The sequence below is a fragment of the Pelmatolapia mariae genome, linkage group LG18 (assembly GCF_036321145.2).
Source record: "Pelmatolapia mariae isolate MD_Pm_ZW linkage group LG18, Pm_UMD_F_2, whole genome shotgun sequence".
Classification (NCBI taxonomy): Eukaryota; Metazoa; Chordata; class Actinopteri; order Cichliformes; family Cichlidae; genus Pelmatolapia; species Pelmatolapia mariae.
The window spans coordinates 20520208-20539809 of record NC_086243.1 but is presented as its reverse complement, the minus strand read 5'-3'; the positions used below and the strand labels follow the sequence as shown (position 1 = coordinate 20539809).

At 41.3% G+C, this 19602-nt stretch overlaps 1 protein-coding gene across 2 annotated transcripts; it reads right to left on the bottom strand.

Moving 5' to 3' along the window:
* Positions 1 to 1775: 1775 nt before the first annotated feature.
* Positions 1776 to 19015, bottom strand: mmp16b (matrix metallopeptidase 16b (membrane-inserted)). 2 transcript variants are annotated; one of them, XM_063461353.2, is made up of 11 exons: positions 18559 to 19015; positions 16818 to 16966; positions 16534 to 16548; positions 16115 to 16231; positions 14716 to 15020; positions 12439 to 12600; positions 11791 to 12008; positions 11564 to 11702; positions 8888 to 9038; positions 6030 to 6145; positions 1776 to 5661 (listed from the first exon to the last, which is right to left on the bottom strand). In XM_063461353.2, exons 1-11 carry the CDS (start codon positions 18685 to 18687, stop codon positions 5300 to 5302), a joined length of 1863 nt encoding a protein of 620 aa, XP_063317423.1. In that variant the 5' UTR covers positions 18688 to 19015; the 3' UTR covers positions 1776 to 5299. The 2 variants fall into 2 exon arrangements, with proteins under 2 accessions (XP_063317423.1, XP_063317424.1); XM_063461354.1 differs by lacking the exon at positions 16534 to 16548 and having other exon boundaries at positions 18559 to 19014.
* Positions 19016 to 19602: the final 587 nt, after the last annotated feature.

The window sequence follows — 19602 nt, the reverse complement described above, 5'->3', positions numbered from 1 at the left end:
ATCCAGCGAGAGTAGTGACAGGGAGAGAGAAGGTATTAGCTATATTGTCTTCGCTTCATTGGGTCCCTGTAAAATCCAGAATCAAGTTTAAAAGACTTATTCTCACATACAAGGTCTTGAATAATCAGGCCCCATCTTATTTTAAACACCTCACATACTCTATTATCCCAGTAGAGCACTGCAGGTTTACTTTTGGTTCCTAGAGTATTTAAAAGTAGAATGGGAGGTAGAGCCTTCAGCTTTCAGGGCCCTCTTCTGTGGAACAAGGTCCCAGTTTGGATTCTGGAGACAGACACCCTCTCGACTTTTAAGATTAGACTTAAAACTTTTCTTCTTGACAAAGCATATAGTTAGGGCTGGATTAGGTGACCCTGAATCCTCCCTTAGTTACAGTGCTATAGGCTTAGGGTGCTGGGGGTATTCCCATGATGCACCGAGTGTTTCTTCTTTACTCACCTTTTTTCCACTCACTATGTTTTTATACACCTCTCTGCATTTAATCAGTAGTTATGATTAATTTCTTTCTCTGTACCACAGTATGTTTTTTTCTTGTCTTCATTCCCCTCACCCACAGTTGGTCATGGCAGACAGCTGCCCTTACCTGAGTCTGGTTCTGCTGGAGGTTTCTTACTCATAAAATTGAGTTTTTCCTTCCCACTGTTGCCAAGTGTTTCTCATCGGGGGTCATGTGGTTGTTGGTGTTTTCTCTCTATTATTGTAGGGTCTTTACCTTAGAATCTAAAGTGCATTGAGGCTACTGTTGTTGTAATTTGGTTTTATATTAATAAAACTTTCTTTTACTTCTGTTTTTCTCAGTCTATAGACATGGTAGTGTATTCACAGTATTTATTAGGCTATTACGACATGTTTAGTAAGACTCTTGATATCTAAAACACTGTGCGTCAACTGCTTTCAGTAGTTGTGTTTTGATTGTGGTACCTGTACTGATTTTCCTAAATCTTGCCTCTATGCAATAATACTTAAAATGACTAAACACTGAAACTAATGAAAATTTAACAAAAAACAAAACAAAACACAAACTAATTAGAAAACACAAAACTATAATAACTCTTATTCAAACCATCAATTCTTCCTCGGAAGTGATGATGCTAACCATCACACGACCCAAATGCTACAAATGTAAACTACTGCATATATCAGAGACAGACATGTTTTATTATGAAAATCATACCTTTGTTGTCCACCTATTCTAACACTGGAGTTTGTTCATCTTTACCAGTGGTGAGACCATAACCCAGTACAGCAGCTCAGGTCAGTCCATTTCCTAAAATCAGGAAATGGATACAAACAAAGTATGTCCACACTTGAAACTCAGAGAAAATAAGCACCTTCTTTAACATTTAATTCTAACATGTGGAAAATTTGAACCAGAACATTTTCTGCACTTTTCTATTGTAACTCTGAAAGAAAGTGGAGAGTCCCACACAAAAGGCCACATGTTGAGTAGGCTTCCTTATCCTGTATGTGCCATCGTCAGTGATTTAATAATAGTTGCCTTACGATATGAATAAATATTTTCTATGTGATTTTTTTAATCTTCTCAAAATCAAGGCCTAAAAGCTTGGAACATTGAGTCTTCTTGATTGCTTTTGTCACTGTTCATTTCAGACATGCTAAATGTATCTTGTGCAAAACTGAATCCCAGTTTCTTAAATAAATTATCTTTTAATGCTGCATATAAATGTGCCTTTGCATGCTGTTGCTGTAATGGAGAGACGGGTTATGTTTGTGTGAGAGCGTGATAACAGGACACGTTCATTATGCACTTGTTTTATTTACAACACACAGCATGTTCTTTATCCATGAAATGGATGGATTAAAAACAGAACTGCCTGAAGGAAACAGTATACAGTCTGGCTTATATATATATATATACATATTATGCCAAATGTTTACTTCTTATACACTGTGCCTTGGAGTATATACGGCATGTACTGCATCTGGCTATCACATCTAGACTGCAGTGACTGCAGAATGCTCCTCGTGTCTTGCCTCTCTGGTGTAATGACTGCTGTCTAATCAGCCCCATCCACTTCCTTTAATGACACTCTAAATTAGCCCTAATGCTTAGCAGCATGTGTCAAGGCAGACCTTAAAAAAAGCACTCAGGAGTCTGGGGACAACCAAGGACATGTTGACGCGCTGTGACCTTCTGCTTTTCACTTATCTAAAAAAAAGTCCAGCGGTTCGTTCACTTGATGCATGACAAAGTTCACTGAAGAGTTTTTAACCTTTAAACATTTGGTCTCCCTCTCAAAGACGGAAAACCATTTACACCAAACGAAATGGTTTGTTGCTGAGGCAGTAACAGAAGGACAAGGATTACTTAGTAGCTGTGAGACTAGAAAAAATATTGCATTTCAAACCCATTTTATTGACAATTTCTTGCCCCCAGTACAATGCAATGCAAGAGTTGAGGTTCTGAGCACACAGGAATAAATACGGCAATAAATACAGTACTGACCTGCCTCACTTCACACGCTCTGGAGCCATCAGATCCTCACCACAAACACACAAACTGATAAGACATCATACACGACACTGAGCCAAAGGCTTTTGCTTCAACCTGATCATGGATCGACAGGGACTGATGTGCACAGCGATTTAGCACTGCTTCGGGAAAGCAAAGCTGCTCCTGTCTTTACATTTTCTTTCATTACTGTTGACTATTGCATGAAAACTAGAACAGCAAGGACAGAGAAGGAAGCTAGCCATTTTTACATGGATCATATAGCATGACTGCCAATGCTTTGAGCAGAAAAAATCCAAGTCTGATCAGCCACTTCATTTCAATACTGAGGGAAAGACTGGTACGAGGATGACCCACGGGCAACGGCTATGAAAGAATGACATCTTAGTTTAAACACGGCATGCATTGCCCTTATTTAAGATTTAATTTGTATCTGTTACAAATTATGTATAATAAAGGTTTTAACCCATCAATCACAGCGCCATACATGTACCTTTCAGTAGATCATTCAAAGATAAGAACATTTTAAATCTAAAATTCCCTATCTGATATGTTATAAAATGGCATTGCCTCAATATCAGTGGAGGGTTATGTAAGATATCCTGTACAGTTGGTGCCGAGGACCATTTCAAGTAAAAGAGTAGCAAAAAGAACTAAAATCACATCATGAATGGAGACGGATCATCTGGCATACTCTGAGAAATGCTACGCCGCACAACCCCGTCGTTACATATATGGCAGACCGACATATTAATTAGGATCCAGGCTGTATTGCATTTATAACACATTATATGGTGACAGAAAAGCTTTTGCTCAGTTTGGCCTCGGAGAGAGCCTGTCTTTTTATGTTGTTTTGTTTTCCTAAATTCATAAGATTTATATATGTACTATGCATATATTAAACGGCACATATTATACTGTATATGAGAAATATTTTAGATTAAATTTAGCTGTTTTTGTTTTTCCAATAATCCTGTTAATTCCATTTTTTATTAGTTCTATAAACTGGGATTAGTAAATTGTTAATGTAACATAGTGTTTGTATAGTGGTTAGTCAAGAGTTAGATTGCATAAAACAGCCTGAGTTTTAAAAACACAGACAAACCTGGTTAAGAGTTTTTTCAAATATCAAAAAAAGTTAGTGTCTTTATTTCTGCTCTTTAATTCCTCTGAATGTTTAGACATAGTTTCTTGATTACAGCAGTGCTGTGCATCAAAACCTTGTTGCGCAAAGTAGTGAGACGATGGAGCAATCTGGGCAACAGCACTGGCCACTGATACGTGTTGTGCTTGTGGTAAGTAGAGATTATTTGCTTCTATTAAGAAATATGTTTTCTTAAAAAAAACAGGTGGATCAAGTTATTTTGTTTGATATGAAATATTATGTAAACTTACAAACCTTGTACCAAAAAAACATGGATTTGTAAAGCTTTTTAAAATATATGGATTAACGCTGTTTGGAGTACTGTTGTCCAAACTGGGCAGGTAAAAAGGATGCAGGTTGTTGGTTGTTCAATATAATAGTTCAATAATAGTACAGTACATCTATAATGCGGGTATCCACCCTTCTTTTCCCTCACACCTACACTGTAAAAAGAAATAGTAGAAATGCAGTATAATGTACGGTTTTAAAATGAATTAATTTTCCATATTTATATTTTACTCATGGTTTGTTTTTTTAATGACATTCTGATTTTACCACTTACCGTTCATGGAAACCTCTGTAAAAACAAAAACAACAACAACAACAAAAACAGGTAATGCACAATGTAAATTACCCACACATTTGTGCCTTTTTTGTTTGTTTGTTTGTTTTTTACAGTGTACAACAAACGCCGTCCTCTCTCATACCCTCAGGTGATGGAGTAAATGAAAGCTGATAGCCTACTTCCCACCAGGCACAGCTTAGCACATTTCAAGAACAATAAACCTCCTCAAATACTGCTTTAATGTCTGGGCAGTAAGGAATTCACTCAGCATCTTCAACTCTCTGGACCAGAGAAAAGGAGAAAGAGAGCAAAGGGAACTTTAAGCAATGTGTGATTAAGGCAGTCTCATGAATATTGCAGAGAGGTTTTTTTGGCCCCTGTTTTGGAGATAGACTCCACAACAGTCTTGAATTCCTACCTCTAACGGCTGCGTCTTATCCCAACAGATTAGCGAGCAGACGGGTGGATATGAATAGACATGGCAAAAGAAAATCAGAGTATGGTCCACGAAGTTTGATCCACGCAGGGAAAAAAAATATCCCATCAAAAACAACACATCAAGCAGTAATCCTCTTTGGAAGAAAAAGGTCATATTTGGTTCGTGTGTGAATCCGCAGCACAATGAATAATCTTTTACAGGGGACCCTAAATTAAGGAAAGCACAGCTCAGGGCAATTTAATTAAGAAATGAAAGCAAAGTAGAAGCCTATATCTAATTTGTCCACTGAAGTTAGTGCTTGGGGCTTTTTAAGTGGCGTGCAGAGATGGGGATAGACAAAGGTCCCACTTACACAAGCTTAACTCTGTCTCACTTAATTGAGTTCATTCCAAGATACAGAAAAAGTCAAAGCTGATACATACATATTAATTAGACATAGGTGTGGCTCCAGCACCATCCTTGTTTGAGTTCTGCTGATCGTTTCACTTCTTTGCAGTTTGCATGTTACGAGTTCGAGCAGTTCTGAAATCTGCCTACATGGCAAACCTCATCTGCTGTACCCTTTACAGTGCTCCCAATTACTGTACTTAGGGCTTGGGGCAATAACTAGACCTTTATCAGAGCTTTACAACCCTTTCTATACAGTGCAGCGACAATCCCTCAGACCCACTCCTGCATGGAGCGTTTGCAGTACAGTATGTGGCGCTGCGTGCTCTTCCTCCTGAACTGGAAAACAGTGTAGAGGAGGACCATCATGCACAGCGCCAGAACGCAGGGGATAGCAATGGCCACCGCTTTCTCCGTACCTCCAGTGCTGTCCAGTTTGATAACAACGTCTGCATCACCGTTGTCATAGTGGCGCTCCTCTACCACCGTGGGGCTCCAGTCCCAATCGGGGTCGGCGGGTAGGCTGTCGCAGCCCATGAAGTCCCTCAGAATGGACCTCGGGTAGTTAGGCTCCACGCGAAGCAGCTGGTTGTTGAATTTCCAGTACTCCTTTCCTTTGTAAAAGTAGGTGAAACCTGGGGATTCAGGGATATAGGCAGTCTTTTAAAGACTTTTTGGGGATATTTTGAATTTGTTAAACAGTGTAGAGACAGATGGAAAACAAAGTAATGGATTGCAAGATGCATCAAAGGTCTCCAGCTGGAATCAACATGTCTTATTCAGCTGCCCCAGCAGCCCACTCAAAACACATTACTTACTCTAAATGTATTTCACAGCTGGTTGCACTACTTTAAAGTACTACATACTAGTCAAAAACAAACTGGATATTGCCACATAAACTTATCAACTTCCTGTTTTTGTGTTTGTTTTTATTACCTTTTACAGGCATCTGGTATCACATTAATATTTCTTACAGATTTTACAGTCAGTAATGCAAACATACCGTTGGCCTTGTCCACAAAAGCCCCTTGTGGAGAGTCAGGGATGCCCTTCCAGATGGTGATGGGTTTTGGGTAACCCGGGTCCATGGTTCTCATATCCTCGTTGTACCTCCAGTATCTACAACAGGACAGGCAAATATATCAAAAAAGAGTCAATACGGAGGTTCAGGGACACCTGTTAGTTAGTGCAGTAGTCATAATAAGTATTAAAAAAATGTTAGCACACTTGTGTTACCACCACTTAGTCACTTAAAATGGAAACAATAGATGTATTTGTCATTTTAACAACCCTGTAGCCTTGAACATCACAGGCATTAATATCATACAAAGAGTTACGACTACTTTGCTCAAAACACACTTAAATATTTTTTTTAAAAACTGTCGCTAAGTTTTTCTTTTACTCGACAGCTCCCTTAATCGGGACTTCACAAAGGCATTGGGTGGCAGCGATTTGTAAAGAACTGCTGGCCAGCACCTCAATAATGACACTGACGTTTTAGCTAATTGGAGATATTAATACTGATGGCGACAGATGTTTTGAAACACTCTTCACACATGAGCAGGGATCATGCACATATACAAGCAGCCATCAGTGGATCAGTGGATAAGACATAATAATCAGACACAGCATTAAAAGGAGAAGTTGGGATAACAGTGGGTTGCAAAAGCAGCTGACAGACAGGATTATGCTGAGCTTGACATCATGGCCTGCCTGAATTTATGCTACAGCTCTGTTTATTTGTGTAACGTATAAATTATGCAATATAGAACAAAACCACTTGGGAGACAAAGTCTATGTTTAGCTTGAGATAATCAGGACTCACCAACATGTCTGCAACACTGAAAATAGGTCTACTGCTCGGTAGGTCAACCAGTTCAACACAGAACAGGCCTTCATTTCATGTTGATCTGCTTAAAAGTCGCACTAAGCCCAGAAAGCAATAATTGTAGTTCAGCTTTTACCTTCAGGAAAACAAAGACATTATAGCCTGGGATGACGAGAGCACTGCACTGGATTTCTGCTTACTGTCACAAACTCATATCTATAACTCGCAATCAAATGTCGTTTTTTTCCATGTGACTATTTAACGATCAGCAACAGACTTCAAGTATTTCACATGACCACAGAAAGTGGTAAATCAATCATCCATGCTCTGTGTGTATCTGCCACATAGATCTGTTTCACTAGTAGCTGTGATTGATGCGCTTCTCATACACTCGTGCTCACGCACATAAATCTCGCCGCAAACTGTCATTTCTTTGAATTAGAACAAACACCTCGGTGTCATACACGCGGGGAGAGAGAGAGAGATAAAATCACGCTCGAGACAAAATGTCTTGTTTGTCAAAATGTGGCAACTTGTGGTTTGGGATGATAGTATCATGACAAAGCATTTTGTCAGCTCCCATCACAGCGTCCTATGACCTCTTAGGATATGATTTAACTTGACAGCTTAACATGTGAGTCACTCTGGCATAAACTCAAACTTTAGGACTTGCAACACACTCAGATAAACAACAGATTCTCATATTTGGTGTCTTGGAATGAATCCTTGGATTCAATTCAATTCAAACTGCAGGTACCCAATTATACTCTGCATGGATCCATGCACAGGATAACATACAGTCCAGATGCAAAGCTTTTAAGATCAAAGAAGGTAGTAATCTCCATTGTTCCCAAATCAAAGAAATCTCAAATCCCCAGCGGTTCCTTGATCTGGCCAACCAGATCAAACTCAGTAATCTGCTAACTAAGAACCAAGTGGTTACTATGAATCAAACAATTCCTCATGAGGGCCACCAGGCATTTGCCAAAAGGTACCCTAACAACTCCAGAGAAGCAACATTTTACAGACTGAAGACTGAAGTATATCACCATGATTCTAAATGTTTTTATCCTGGAAACCGCCCACTGAGCACCACCTCCACAAACCCATCTGCACAGTCAAACATAGCGGTGGCAACATGATGCTGTCAGGAGGCTTTTCAGTAACAGGGACTGGACACCTTTTCCAAAGTGGTCCAGCCTGGGCAAAAGCTCACATTTTAACAAGACACCATCCCTAAACCAGAAAATAGCTAAGAGAGTTTCGGAGAAGTCCAGAAGTGGCTCATCAAGACTTCTGGACCCAAAACAGCATTTCTGGAGAGACTAGAAAAATAGGAGCTCACTGACAATCCCGATCAAGCTTAAACTGTTCTGCCAAGATGGATGAGAGATAATGTTTTTAAAAGAAAAGATGTGCCAAGCTTGACGGACACTTGTAGGAGACTTCAGGCCATCAATGCTGCAAAAGGTGTCCAAACCAAGCATAGCCAAAAACCTTCCCCTTATATCGCAGTGGAGGAAGAGGAAAGCACAAAAGATGCTTTGTTTTGTCTTTAGGATCTGCTGCGTAACATAAAGGTTAAAACATATTTAAATTGAATTCAACTTTATTTGTATAGCGCTGAATCACAACAACAGTCTTTATATTGTAAGGTAAAGACCCTACAATAATAGAAAAAGAAAACGCTAACAAACAGACGACCCCCTATGAGCAGGGACTTGGCAACAGCGGGAAGGAAAAACTCCCTTTAACAATAAACCTCCAGCAGAAGCAGTCTCAGGGAGGGACAGCCATCTGCTGTGAACGGCTTGGGGTGAGGGAAGGGAGACAGGACAAAAGGCACACTGTGGATGTGATGTAATCAATATATGAGTGTATAATAGATCTATAATCTAATAATCATATTCTATCTATAATAGAATATGTCAAAAGACATTTATCCTTCAAATGTCCCCATGGTGCATGGTGTTTTTACTCTGAGCAGTTTCAGTTCTGTCCAAATCTTTGCACGACTAATAATCTGCACAGACCTGTCTCCTTTGAAGAAGTAGGTTTTGGCGACATCCTCCCACCAGACAGCTGTCTCGATACTCTGTGTGGGCATGCTACTCCCGAACAGCGAGATGTCCTGAGGGTACGAAGGCTGGAGAGTTGTGTCCTTGAAGACCCAGAAACGGTTTCCTAAAATACACGGGCAAAGTTAGATTGCAATGGGACAAAGAAAATAACAAAATATGAGTTTAAAAAAAAGCACCACAGGCTTTCAGCTCATTCAACTCTTTTGTGTTGTTGTTTGTCTTTCTTTTCATTGAGGTTTCTTTTCCTGCTCATGTAATTTCAAGGGTCGGAAGATGTCACCTTGTTTTAAGAATATGTGTTCAGCAGAAAAATCTATGCAGTGTTATCTACAGTATAATACAATAAACAGCAAGCTGATGCTCTGAAGGCAACTCTACTGAGACTTGTTGTGTTGAGTTTTATTGAAACTATTGTTGCATTTAATTCAGTTTGATCATAAATGCCTCAGGCGGAGAAAAGAAGGGCTGCTGTGCAGTAAGTAGCTCGACACTTACATGCACAAACCCACCAATACACACAAACACACGTACACACACACACACATACACACAGTTAAGTCCCTATGAGTGAATAAATAAAGCATGAGGCACTCTGATCCCACAGAGTGACAGATGTCATGTTAATCTGCCTGGTGGATGGACGGCTCCACTGGACCTGCACTCGTTCTCCTACCAGACAGAAAGCAAAACAACCTCACTGTCGCCTGTTACAGTAAAAAAAAAAGAAAGATATGTACTGTAAAGCTTGCCCTGCTCCCCTGATTTTCACATTCCTTAGTATTTTGTGCCTTAATGTTTTGTTTCAGTTCCTGTTTGTTCCCATTAGTTTTCTGCTTATGGTTTATTTTCTACAATCTCTCGTTCTGTCCTTTGTGTCCTTCTGTGTCAAGCTTAAGTCTTGTTGCGGTTTCTTGAGTAACTTCCTGTTTTATTTTGATAGTCTGTTGTCACTCATGTAGTGCTATTAGTTTTACCATGTTAACCCCTCAGTGTGGTCCTAGTATAAATAGTTGTGTGTTTTCATTTGTCCTCTGTTGTGTCGCCTGTCACCTGCATGTCTGTTTCTCTATGTGTTTAGCTGTGGTTTGGACTCACTGGCCTTCATCTTGGATTAATCTTTGGACTAATAAATGTTTTCTCTGCGCTTTGAATATCAAGTCTTTACACACACATATACATACCAACACAACACGACATGCCCTTTCCAGTGTTCTTGAAGTGATGGTATGCAATAAAATATTGTTTTAATTAACCAGAATATGGAATTCCTGCAGAAATTGTGGTGGGATTGTTTCTCCTGCCTAATTTGGTCTGTGGCTCGCTGCTAATAAACAGCTTGGCTACAAACACAGAAGGAAGATAGATATTAACATTTAAAAGCTTAAAAACATGAAAAAAATAGTTGGGTTGTATTTTTAAAATGTGGAAAAAGGTAGGCTGTTAGCGACTATTAGCATATTTGGACTTTTGTGCATGTGTGTGTGAGAAAGAGGCAAACAGGAGCAGCTTTACTAGTGTCTCTGAATTTTCCATTCTGCATGGGAGCACACCCATGGATGAACTCTCACCCAGGAGTGCTCTGGGACGCCTGAGAACTCATAAATGACTAAAAAATACTGGCGTGTTTGTTTATCCCATGTTACATTCCCATAGTCAAAATCACAGACATTATTAGGTACACATATGTAGCCGGTGTCTACCCGGGATACTTAATAAAAGCACATTTTGTCCATTTTTTATTGGTAGGAATATTTCTTTAGTTTAACTTTTAGTGGCAAACTGTTCGCTACATATATTGTAGTTAAGGATAAAGAAGATTTGTTGTATAAATTTGTGTTTTTTACACTAAAATGTTTTTTTTAGTAAAGCCTGGCAAATATGAATGCATTTCCTTGCCCCAAAAGCAAATTTAATTTTAAACGTAGCATTGTTTTTACATTTATTGTCATATTGGAGCAATAGCTTCAATTTTGGCATGTGTGGATCAACCAATCAATCACACCTCTGGTGCCTCCAATAAACAGGAAATGGCACACGCGCACAAAAGCTGTCATTTCGTCTAATTTGCTTTCCTCTAAATAGGCTTAGTTCACGCTAATGCATCATCAAACTGTGGTAATTCTGGCCCTTTTGATTGCAAAGTATAATATGATTAGGTCAGCCACTAAAGCTATAATAAACAGCCATCGGTAGCGATGAGTGCAGAGGCTGATTCTGATTTTCTTACATTTTCTTAATTCTTCTTTTTACTCAAATTAATGACCTAATCATCTCAGAGAATATTTGATGTCTCGTTCTAAAATGGTACAATTTATTTATTAGAGGTTGTTTTTGCAGTATCACACATTGGCCCCCCTGCTCTTTATGGTTTAGTTTTTTTCTTTACCTACCTTGACTGAAATACACCATCATATTTACATTCATGTTTAGAAACCTACATTATTTTTTTGGTCCTGCAGTCATTAGACTGTTTGGTGCCCTAATGCCATCAACAGATCATTTAGGACCAGTTAACGTAAAGGGGGTGTTAACTACCAGTAGTTGAACTACACACGCACACACACACACACACACACACACACACACACACACACACACACACACACAAAGAGTGGTTGCTGTTATTACCTTTGAAAAAAACAAATTTCCCTTCGCTGTTTTCATACACGGCATCAATTTTGGGAGGTAAGCCATTCCAGAAGTAGCTTATCTGCATGGGGTAGCCAGGAACTACCGAATTGTCTCGTACCCTCCAGAACCACTGGTCCTGTAAAAACGGAAAAGGTCAAATCATCACCGCTCTTTTTCGCCACCGTTGAAATCCCAGAATGCTCTGATGTGACGACCTATTTTACCTTGAACACAAAAAGCTCATTTCGGAGAATGGCCAGAGTGTTGAAGCCTCCATCACAGATGTTAGGTTTGGAGTTTGGGCTGGAGGGTTTGGCACTCAGTGGAGGCCGATGGGGTCTGGCATGGCGATCGTGTTTACGTGGGTCGGAAGGAGGGTGAAAGCGAGGAGGTGGGACTGTGGGTGGAGGCCGGGTGGGCTGTGGGGCTCTATCCGGTGGACCTAAAAAGAACAAAAATAGAACGTATTTTATCTGCATTCCTTTATATTCGTCTTTTTAAAAACTTCTGAAAGATTTAAGTCGGTGTCCGGTGAGTTTACAGTTTTTTGGCCATTGCACCTTTTATTTTGGCACGGAAAATGTATCCTTTTTTTGGCTGAGCATTAGTGGACTCACGTTGTTTTGAAAGCATAGATTGGCTGCCCTCTTTAACAGCTGACAAATGCTGCTTACTGGCATCGAACCCAATATGACTGACGCAGCAGCATTTGAATAAGCAAGTGACTAAGCTTCAGCGCTTGTCTATTTATGTTGTTTTGCTATACAGCTTCAGTGAAGTGTTGGAACAAAACAAGACGTAAGAGTCTTGATTACGTGCTCTTTCAGACTTTCAGCTCGTGCTCTGAAGAGAAATTCACTTGGGAAAGTTACCGTAGATTTTCTGGATGCCCTGTAGGTCATCGTGAGGTAGTTTGAAGTCCTCAGTGTCCATGTACTGATAGAAAGGAGCCATGATAGCAGTGGGGTCATTGGAATGCTCCAGACCGAGGGCGTGGCCCAGCTCATGAACCGCAACCAAGAATAGGTCGTTACCTGGAGAGAGGAAGAGGATGACGTGAGTTAGAATCCAAAAGTTCAATAACATTCAAAATACAGAGAGATTACACATTGTGATAAAACAAAACAGGCAAATATTAACAGTATTAACACTCTTGGTGAATGGTATGATGACCCTGATTCTTGACCTTTTCAATTAAAATCTGTTTGCTCTTGAGTCCAGGTGAACGTATAAACACAGGTCTCCATCCACAGCTATCAGCAGTGCACAGGCTTAACAAGTGAAAAGTACAGAGACACCCTGCAAACTAGATTCACAAAAAAGAAAAAAATACTGTGTGAAAAAAAGTTTTTATGATTACCTAGCATCAATATGTAACCTGCTCTGTGCAGACTCAACAAATCCAATAATTGTTTAACCATTTATCGAGCCCAAAATGCCAAACACGTACTACTCACAGGATTTTAAATGTGAAAATTTGCTTCTTTTTATTGTTTTGTTATTTAAAATCCTGCTACTTTTGGATTACTGTTGATTAAAAATCACAAAGTATTTTCAAGGCTTTGCATTCTCCAGGTGCAGCTTTCACAGTTTTTCTTTTTTTCTTCTTCTTCTTTTTTTTTTTTTTTTTTTTTTTTTTTTTTTTACACAAACTAACCATTCAGTGCATAATAGTTAATTTAACAGCAGCGAAAATCATAATTACTCACTGCCATCTGCTCCAGTTGTACCTCCAGTGAGCTAATGTGGTGCAAGAAGTTACAAGGAAAGCGAACTGGAGGTAAAATATGAAACAGGTGCACTTTTTCTCTTTTAGTACTTAAAGGAAGATAAGCCACATGAGAGCATCAGAGAGCGGGGAGGGACACACTCACATTGCTGCCCAGGGCATCGGGCAAGAAGCGCTCATTTAATGCACCTGAACCCATATGAATGTTGGCACAAACAAACATTGTGAGTCTACGTCACATTGCATGCAAGTGCGCGCACACACACCCACACCCACAAATGAAAAAATAAAAATGTCACAGTTGGTACATATGGCCAGCGTTCAGCTCATAGTGTCAACCTGATTTAGAGAGAAGTACACCATTTAAGTACAGCTTGTGACTGAAGCTGTCCCCAGGAGATTGTTGCCCTTTACAACATGATATCCCCCTCTGCCAGGAGCGCTGCACAGACCAGCGACTGACCCTCAGCCAGCAGCTAAAAGGTTACCCACCCCCACCACCATTTATCTAACACCACCAGCCTCTTCCACCTAACCCAAATTGTCCCATAAGGACTCCCAGGAGACAAGCCCGAGCTACCATTAGTGCACATGTCAACATGCAACATTTACAATTACACCGCTGTGAAAGCCCATTAAAGGCTGCAAAGCTTTCCAGACACATAAGCTGAGACGGGTGCTTTTCAAAATCAGCCCCAGCACTCCAAATGGATAACCATGGGATGCTGCGCAAGGGTGAACGTGAATTCGACTTGGGAGCCTGAGACAGTTAGCCCCCCCCCCCCCGCCTCTCCTCAACCCCGATAAACCGGATGGGAGAATGCAAGCACTTAGCATATGGATATTAGCAAAGTAGCCTAATATCATTAATATTAAATGATGTAATGGTACAAATACCAGTGGGCTACATCAAATTCAATAAAACTGAATAATCGTGCGCCAGCAACCACTGTCTTAAAATAGTAGGGCCTTCTATCCTCTCGTGTGAAGAGCTTATTACACCACAAAAAAACATCAAAATCCTGACAGATGGGGTGATGCGTCTTTACAGAGCACAGGCGGATCAAAGACATCTCTGCATTCTTAGTTTTTTGGTTAAGCATCCCTCACACTCATGCCCTGTGATACCATCTCTGTCATATTGCCCTCCTGCCGAGCCATCTGTATTTAGATGGTTTTCCTACAGTCAGTTCTCATCTATCTCTTTTTTTTATTTCTCTGTGCTTTCCTCACATCTTCCATGCAGTTTTTGTTTATTTACCTTCCTGCCAACATTCAGCATTTAAAACCCTTATCCCCCCTGCCCACCTCCCTCCCCATCCTTGCTGTAGCTTCTCCTTTCTTGTGCTTTGCTTGCTCCATTGTTGCCGGTCTTAGTCACCTTGTCTCATCCCTCATGCCAGCTTTCCCTTTCACTCACCATCATGGTTGGGGTTCCCAAGCGTCCAAGGCTCATCGGAGTCAAAGTGTGTATCTCCTCCTATGCCTGGGCCCGGAAAATAGGCGTGGGCGAGGAATCCTCCCTCCCCATCAAAGGGTGAGCTGTCACCGTGAAAACCAGAAGCGAAGATGATAGTGATGTCCACGTCACGCCTGCCAGTCTCCAGGGCGCTGTATGGAACGGCCTCGAAGCGTAGGGGAGTCACACCCTGCCACACGTCAAACGCCCGCCGGATGGCATCGTGAGTCTCCCGGGCGCCCACCTTCGGGGTAACATTTTTTATGCTGCGGGAAGCCGAACAAGCATACCAAGTGAAAAGATTGCTGAAGAGGTGGTGGAGGCACTCGCTCTAAAAATACTCTGCAAAGTCCGAGTTTACATAAAGACACAAATCGCATATAATTCCAAACTTCAGGGAGGAAAATAAAACACATCCTGCTTCATTGTCCTGTTAATTTGTCTGATCACCCTCCCCCCCACACACGCTTTTCAGAATGAGAAGCAGATCCTTAAAAAAAAGTTGCACTTGACAACTATTTCAAGCCCGGCAGCTTTTTACTGAACTTTTAACACAGCAGTCGTTATCAGTGTCTGGCAGGCAGAGAGGAATGGGAAATCTTCTCCTCTCCCCCCGTTCATTTTCACGAATAAAGTGCAGTCAGCAGCAGCAGCACTGGCTCAGCACTGATTGACATTCCATTAGGAGAGGTGGCTCATCAATTCAAATTCAGGCAAGAAGGGAGGATTTGAATAAATTGACAGTGTTATCGTCTATTACTGCAGAAACCTGTCAATTTGCAGTTGTGCCAGAGACCCGTTTATCGGTTCTTCTCAGAACCTATTAAAAGCGTGGGCTTAATCGGGCCTGATAAGATGAGTGTTTAAATATTTCTGCTGAGATTATGGATAATTTACACTGTGAATTTTCAAACAATTTAATATCGGGGAGAGAAAAGCCCCCGATTTTCATGCGGCTCTGCTAAAACGGCTCGTTTTGTTTTATGAAAATGATCGAGCAAAACAAAAAACAGGAGAAAAAAAAGCAAAACAAAAAAGCCTGATCTTGTTTTGTTTTTTTGTTTTTTTCGTTTCACCACCAAGTTATTTATAACTGTGGAGCAAACATACTCGCAGCACACATGGGCAAATTTATGTGTTAATTTATGTGTTTCTGGATGTGTGATTATCACTGTATTTTTGTGCGCGAGCCCCCCACACACGCGTGATGTACTTGCTCGGTCTCTATGACAACACGGAGCATGTGATCCCAGGTGGTTAAAGAGGAGGAGATGAGAGACAGAGGAGAGCTGAGGAAATTAACACTAGCAGATCTGAATCCGTAACCTCCCTATGACAACATGCCTCCGTCGTCTGTCACCTGTAGGTTATGTGTGTTCGCTGCCACTTCTGTCCCGTCAGAGCGTATCTCCGCCTCCGTGACCTTGACGTGCTTCTGAATTTGTCTGGAACACCGCAGCGTGGTTTTTGCATCCAGCTTAAAAAGTGATGACAGAAGAGAAGAGAAGAGAAGAGAAGAGAAGAGAAGAGAAGAGAGGGTGACTTAAGTTTGCTGACTAAAAAACTTTGGATCTCAGTTTTGCGTCACAAGACAACACGAAGCATTGAAGTGAACTCAGCAGTTCTCTTCCTGACAGGTGCCAGAGAATCACAGAACCAAAATAAGGAATGCAGAACAGCGCTAAACTACTCCAAACTACAGCCCTTCATGTTTCTCATTCATACCCACGTCACAACTACAAAACAAACACAATACATAGGCAAAACTTTAATTCTCACCTCAGGGTGATATCACTGCATCATCATGCAAAATGAGAAGAGGGAGAAGTGTTAAAACCTTCACCTGAGGTTGTGTGAGGCGAGGTGAGGCGAGGTGAAACAAACATCTCTGTCTCTTTCCTTTTACTAATTCATTGCAATACTGATAGCCCGTCCTTCTGCATTTTAAATGAACGAGTGGAGCATAATGCATTAACATGACATTAATGGCCTAGTGGAAGTGCATGTGCTGCTCAGCTGTTTGTGTTTGCGCAAGTACATCCACCACACATGTGTACACTCACTCCTTGGTTTTCTCATCCAGTGTCCCTGTGACATTGAGACCGTAGACACGCTGCATGGCAGCAATAGCTGAGTGCATGGTTTGGGCCGATCGCAGGACTGACATGCCTGGTTCTGTGCGGGGAAGGTAGCCATACCTCTGTAGCCATCCCTGCAAGGGGTGAAGAAGGAGAAAGATTTGAGCCATCATATTTTGTCTTGGTTTAAGACCAAAGCTCAGATCTGAGAGAGGAAAACAGGCAAGATTACACTGAAGTGTTGCACATATTACAAAAGGCTTATGATTTATCACACAACACACATATCCACCAAACTCTTGTAATGTATACAATACATTAAAAGTGGGAGTATAATAATAATATGAAGGTGCATCATTCATTGTGGATCTCACAAGAGACAGTGACTAACCTTTGGCTACAGTACTACTGAATATTAACAAAACAACAGAATGAGCTGCAGCAGTGTTATATTTAACATCACAGTATGCCTGAGAGTATCAAAATTTTGAGAAACACACACATATACAATAATCTATAGTCAGTTATTTAGTTAAATTGTCTATCAAGCACATTTTTTAGGGTTTAAAGGGTTGCTTGTGTGGACAGCACTGCTAAAGCAAAAGCAGCTGAATCCCTGCTGCTGACCTTAGTCAGTGTTCGTGTCTTGCGGCTCTCGGTCAGTGTTCATGAGCAGGACTGTGGCCCTGCCTCCTCCTGCCCTAAAAAGCCAGAGTATGACTTGATGCAAACAAGTGAGGTGAAGCTGAGAATCATTCAGGGGGCACCGGCAGGTTCAGTCCTGAAAGTAAGGGGCCACTTGGCACCTACACTATCCACAGCTGTCCACACGCCAACCAGGTGCCTCCCTATCACCACACAGCCAATGAGATATGTTCCAGCTAGCTAATCTGACTAACTGTCTCCTCTGCCCATCCCTCCCTCTCCCTTCTCCCTCTGTCCCTTACTCAGCTTTGCTAAACGCCTTTTTTATCCCTCTTTTTTTCCCGGTTTCTCCCGTGGGTGTGTTTCCTGTATGAGTTGTGTTTGTTCAAAGGCACAGATTTCAGAGAGATATCAGGCAAGATTTCATTGAGCCATTAAATTGAATAATGGTGTGTGTGTGTTACTGTCAGCTTCAGCATTTAATTTCTTCAGAGTGGTGGGAGGGGAGCCTGTGGTGAGGATGGAAATGACATCAATTAATAAGGTAGAAAAAAGAAGCAAATCCTATTATGCAACTTGTGTCTGTAGATGTTTTATCTCCTCCAACACTGTGATGCTGCCAGAGCACATCTCACTTCATGATGACCTGTCAAAAAAGTAGCTTCTCTAGCAATACAACAGAAGCTCTGAGGCATTTTGGATTGATTGCACTTTAAATAGACGGATCTCAGTGCATTCATATGTGCACATTTTGGATCAGTGGGCTGGATCACCTCACTTCATGAACCGCAATGTAATAACCTGAAATGAGCATCCTTCTGTTTCATTGCACCCAACAAATGAGGGATATTTTTTTTTCCAGTGCGTGAGCTGTCCTGACAGGCTTGCAATGTCTCCATGTTATGCTTTATCGCATGTGCCCACGGATAGCGTGGGTAACTCAACATACATGTTCTGTTTTTTTGTTTTTGTTTTTTCCACGCTGAGGCAAACGATGTGGAGGAGAGAGCACGGTCATTTATGATTCTCAGAGTCGGGGGGAGGTGGTGGTGGTAGGGGAGTAGGAGGCCATTTATCTTACCTCAACGCTGAACTGATGATCCCCCTCTCCGGACACGGCACACGAAATCCAAAGCAAAAGATGCAAGCAGAATGCTGCCGCGTAAAAACAATCCGATGGTTTTCTTTTACTGGAGGATACTAAGGTCATAATGACCCGTTTTTCCCAAGTGTTTATTAGAAGAAGCCGCCCGTCTGCTTTGTGTCAAATGAAAACCATCGGGCGAGCTGTCAAGACAGATTCAGATGAAAAAAAACGGACCCCGCGTTTTTCTTTCTTTCTTCTTAAATATAATCCCGATGGTGTGATGTTCCGATGTCAAGCAGAGATAACTCGGCGTGTCAGACCCGCTGCCCTCGCCATTCTTATTTACATCGGGGGCTACATCTATCCAGCAGCATCAATGGCCATGTACAGTATCCAGCCTGCGCAAGATAGGCTCCCTCCCGACTCGACGCCTGCGCTTTGATTTCTCACACAGCGCAGCGCTGCTTGGCAGCATCATAAGAGCTGCCCTACAGAGTGCATACGAGATAAAAACGCAATTTCTCAGCACTGCCTGCACATCTGACGTTTACATTGCAAAGGCGACGGCTCTGTGCAGTTTGAAGCGCACACGTAGCCACATGTTTTGATCTTAAATACCAAAAAACAAAGGCCGCAAAGCCAGATTTTAAACTGTGTGGCTTGCATTTTCGCTCTGATAAAGTAGGTAACTGCCTTTATGCGCTAAACAAACTGGTAAATAGTCCCGTGCCACGAATAACCGTCAAGTACAGTGTATCAGGACAGATGCTCATCAATTGCATGATCGTTTATCTTTAAATATTGGTCCTGCACTTATCCCACTATGTGCCCTCAATCTTGAGGACCCAGAATAGAAGACCTGATCGACATTTTTAGCGCTAACGGCACCAAAAACCTGCCTGAAGCATAACGAGCCACCAGATGGCAGCATTTAGTTGAGGAAAGAGCCCACTAGCTGCTTTTTTATTTTTATTTTTTTACCAGGACACTGAAGACAGGACAAACTGAGAGCGGAATCCACCCCATATAAACTAATGA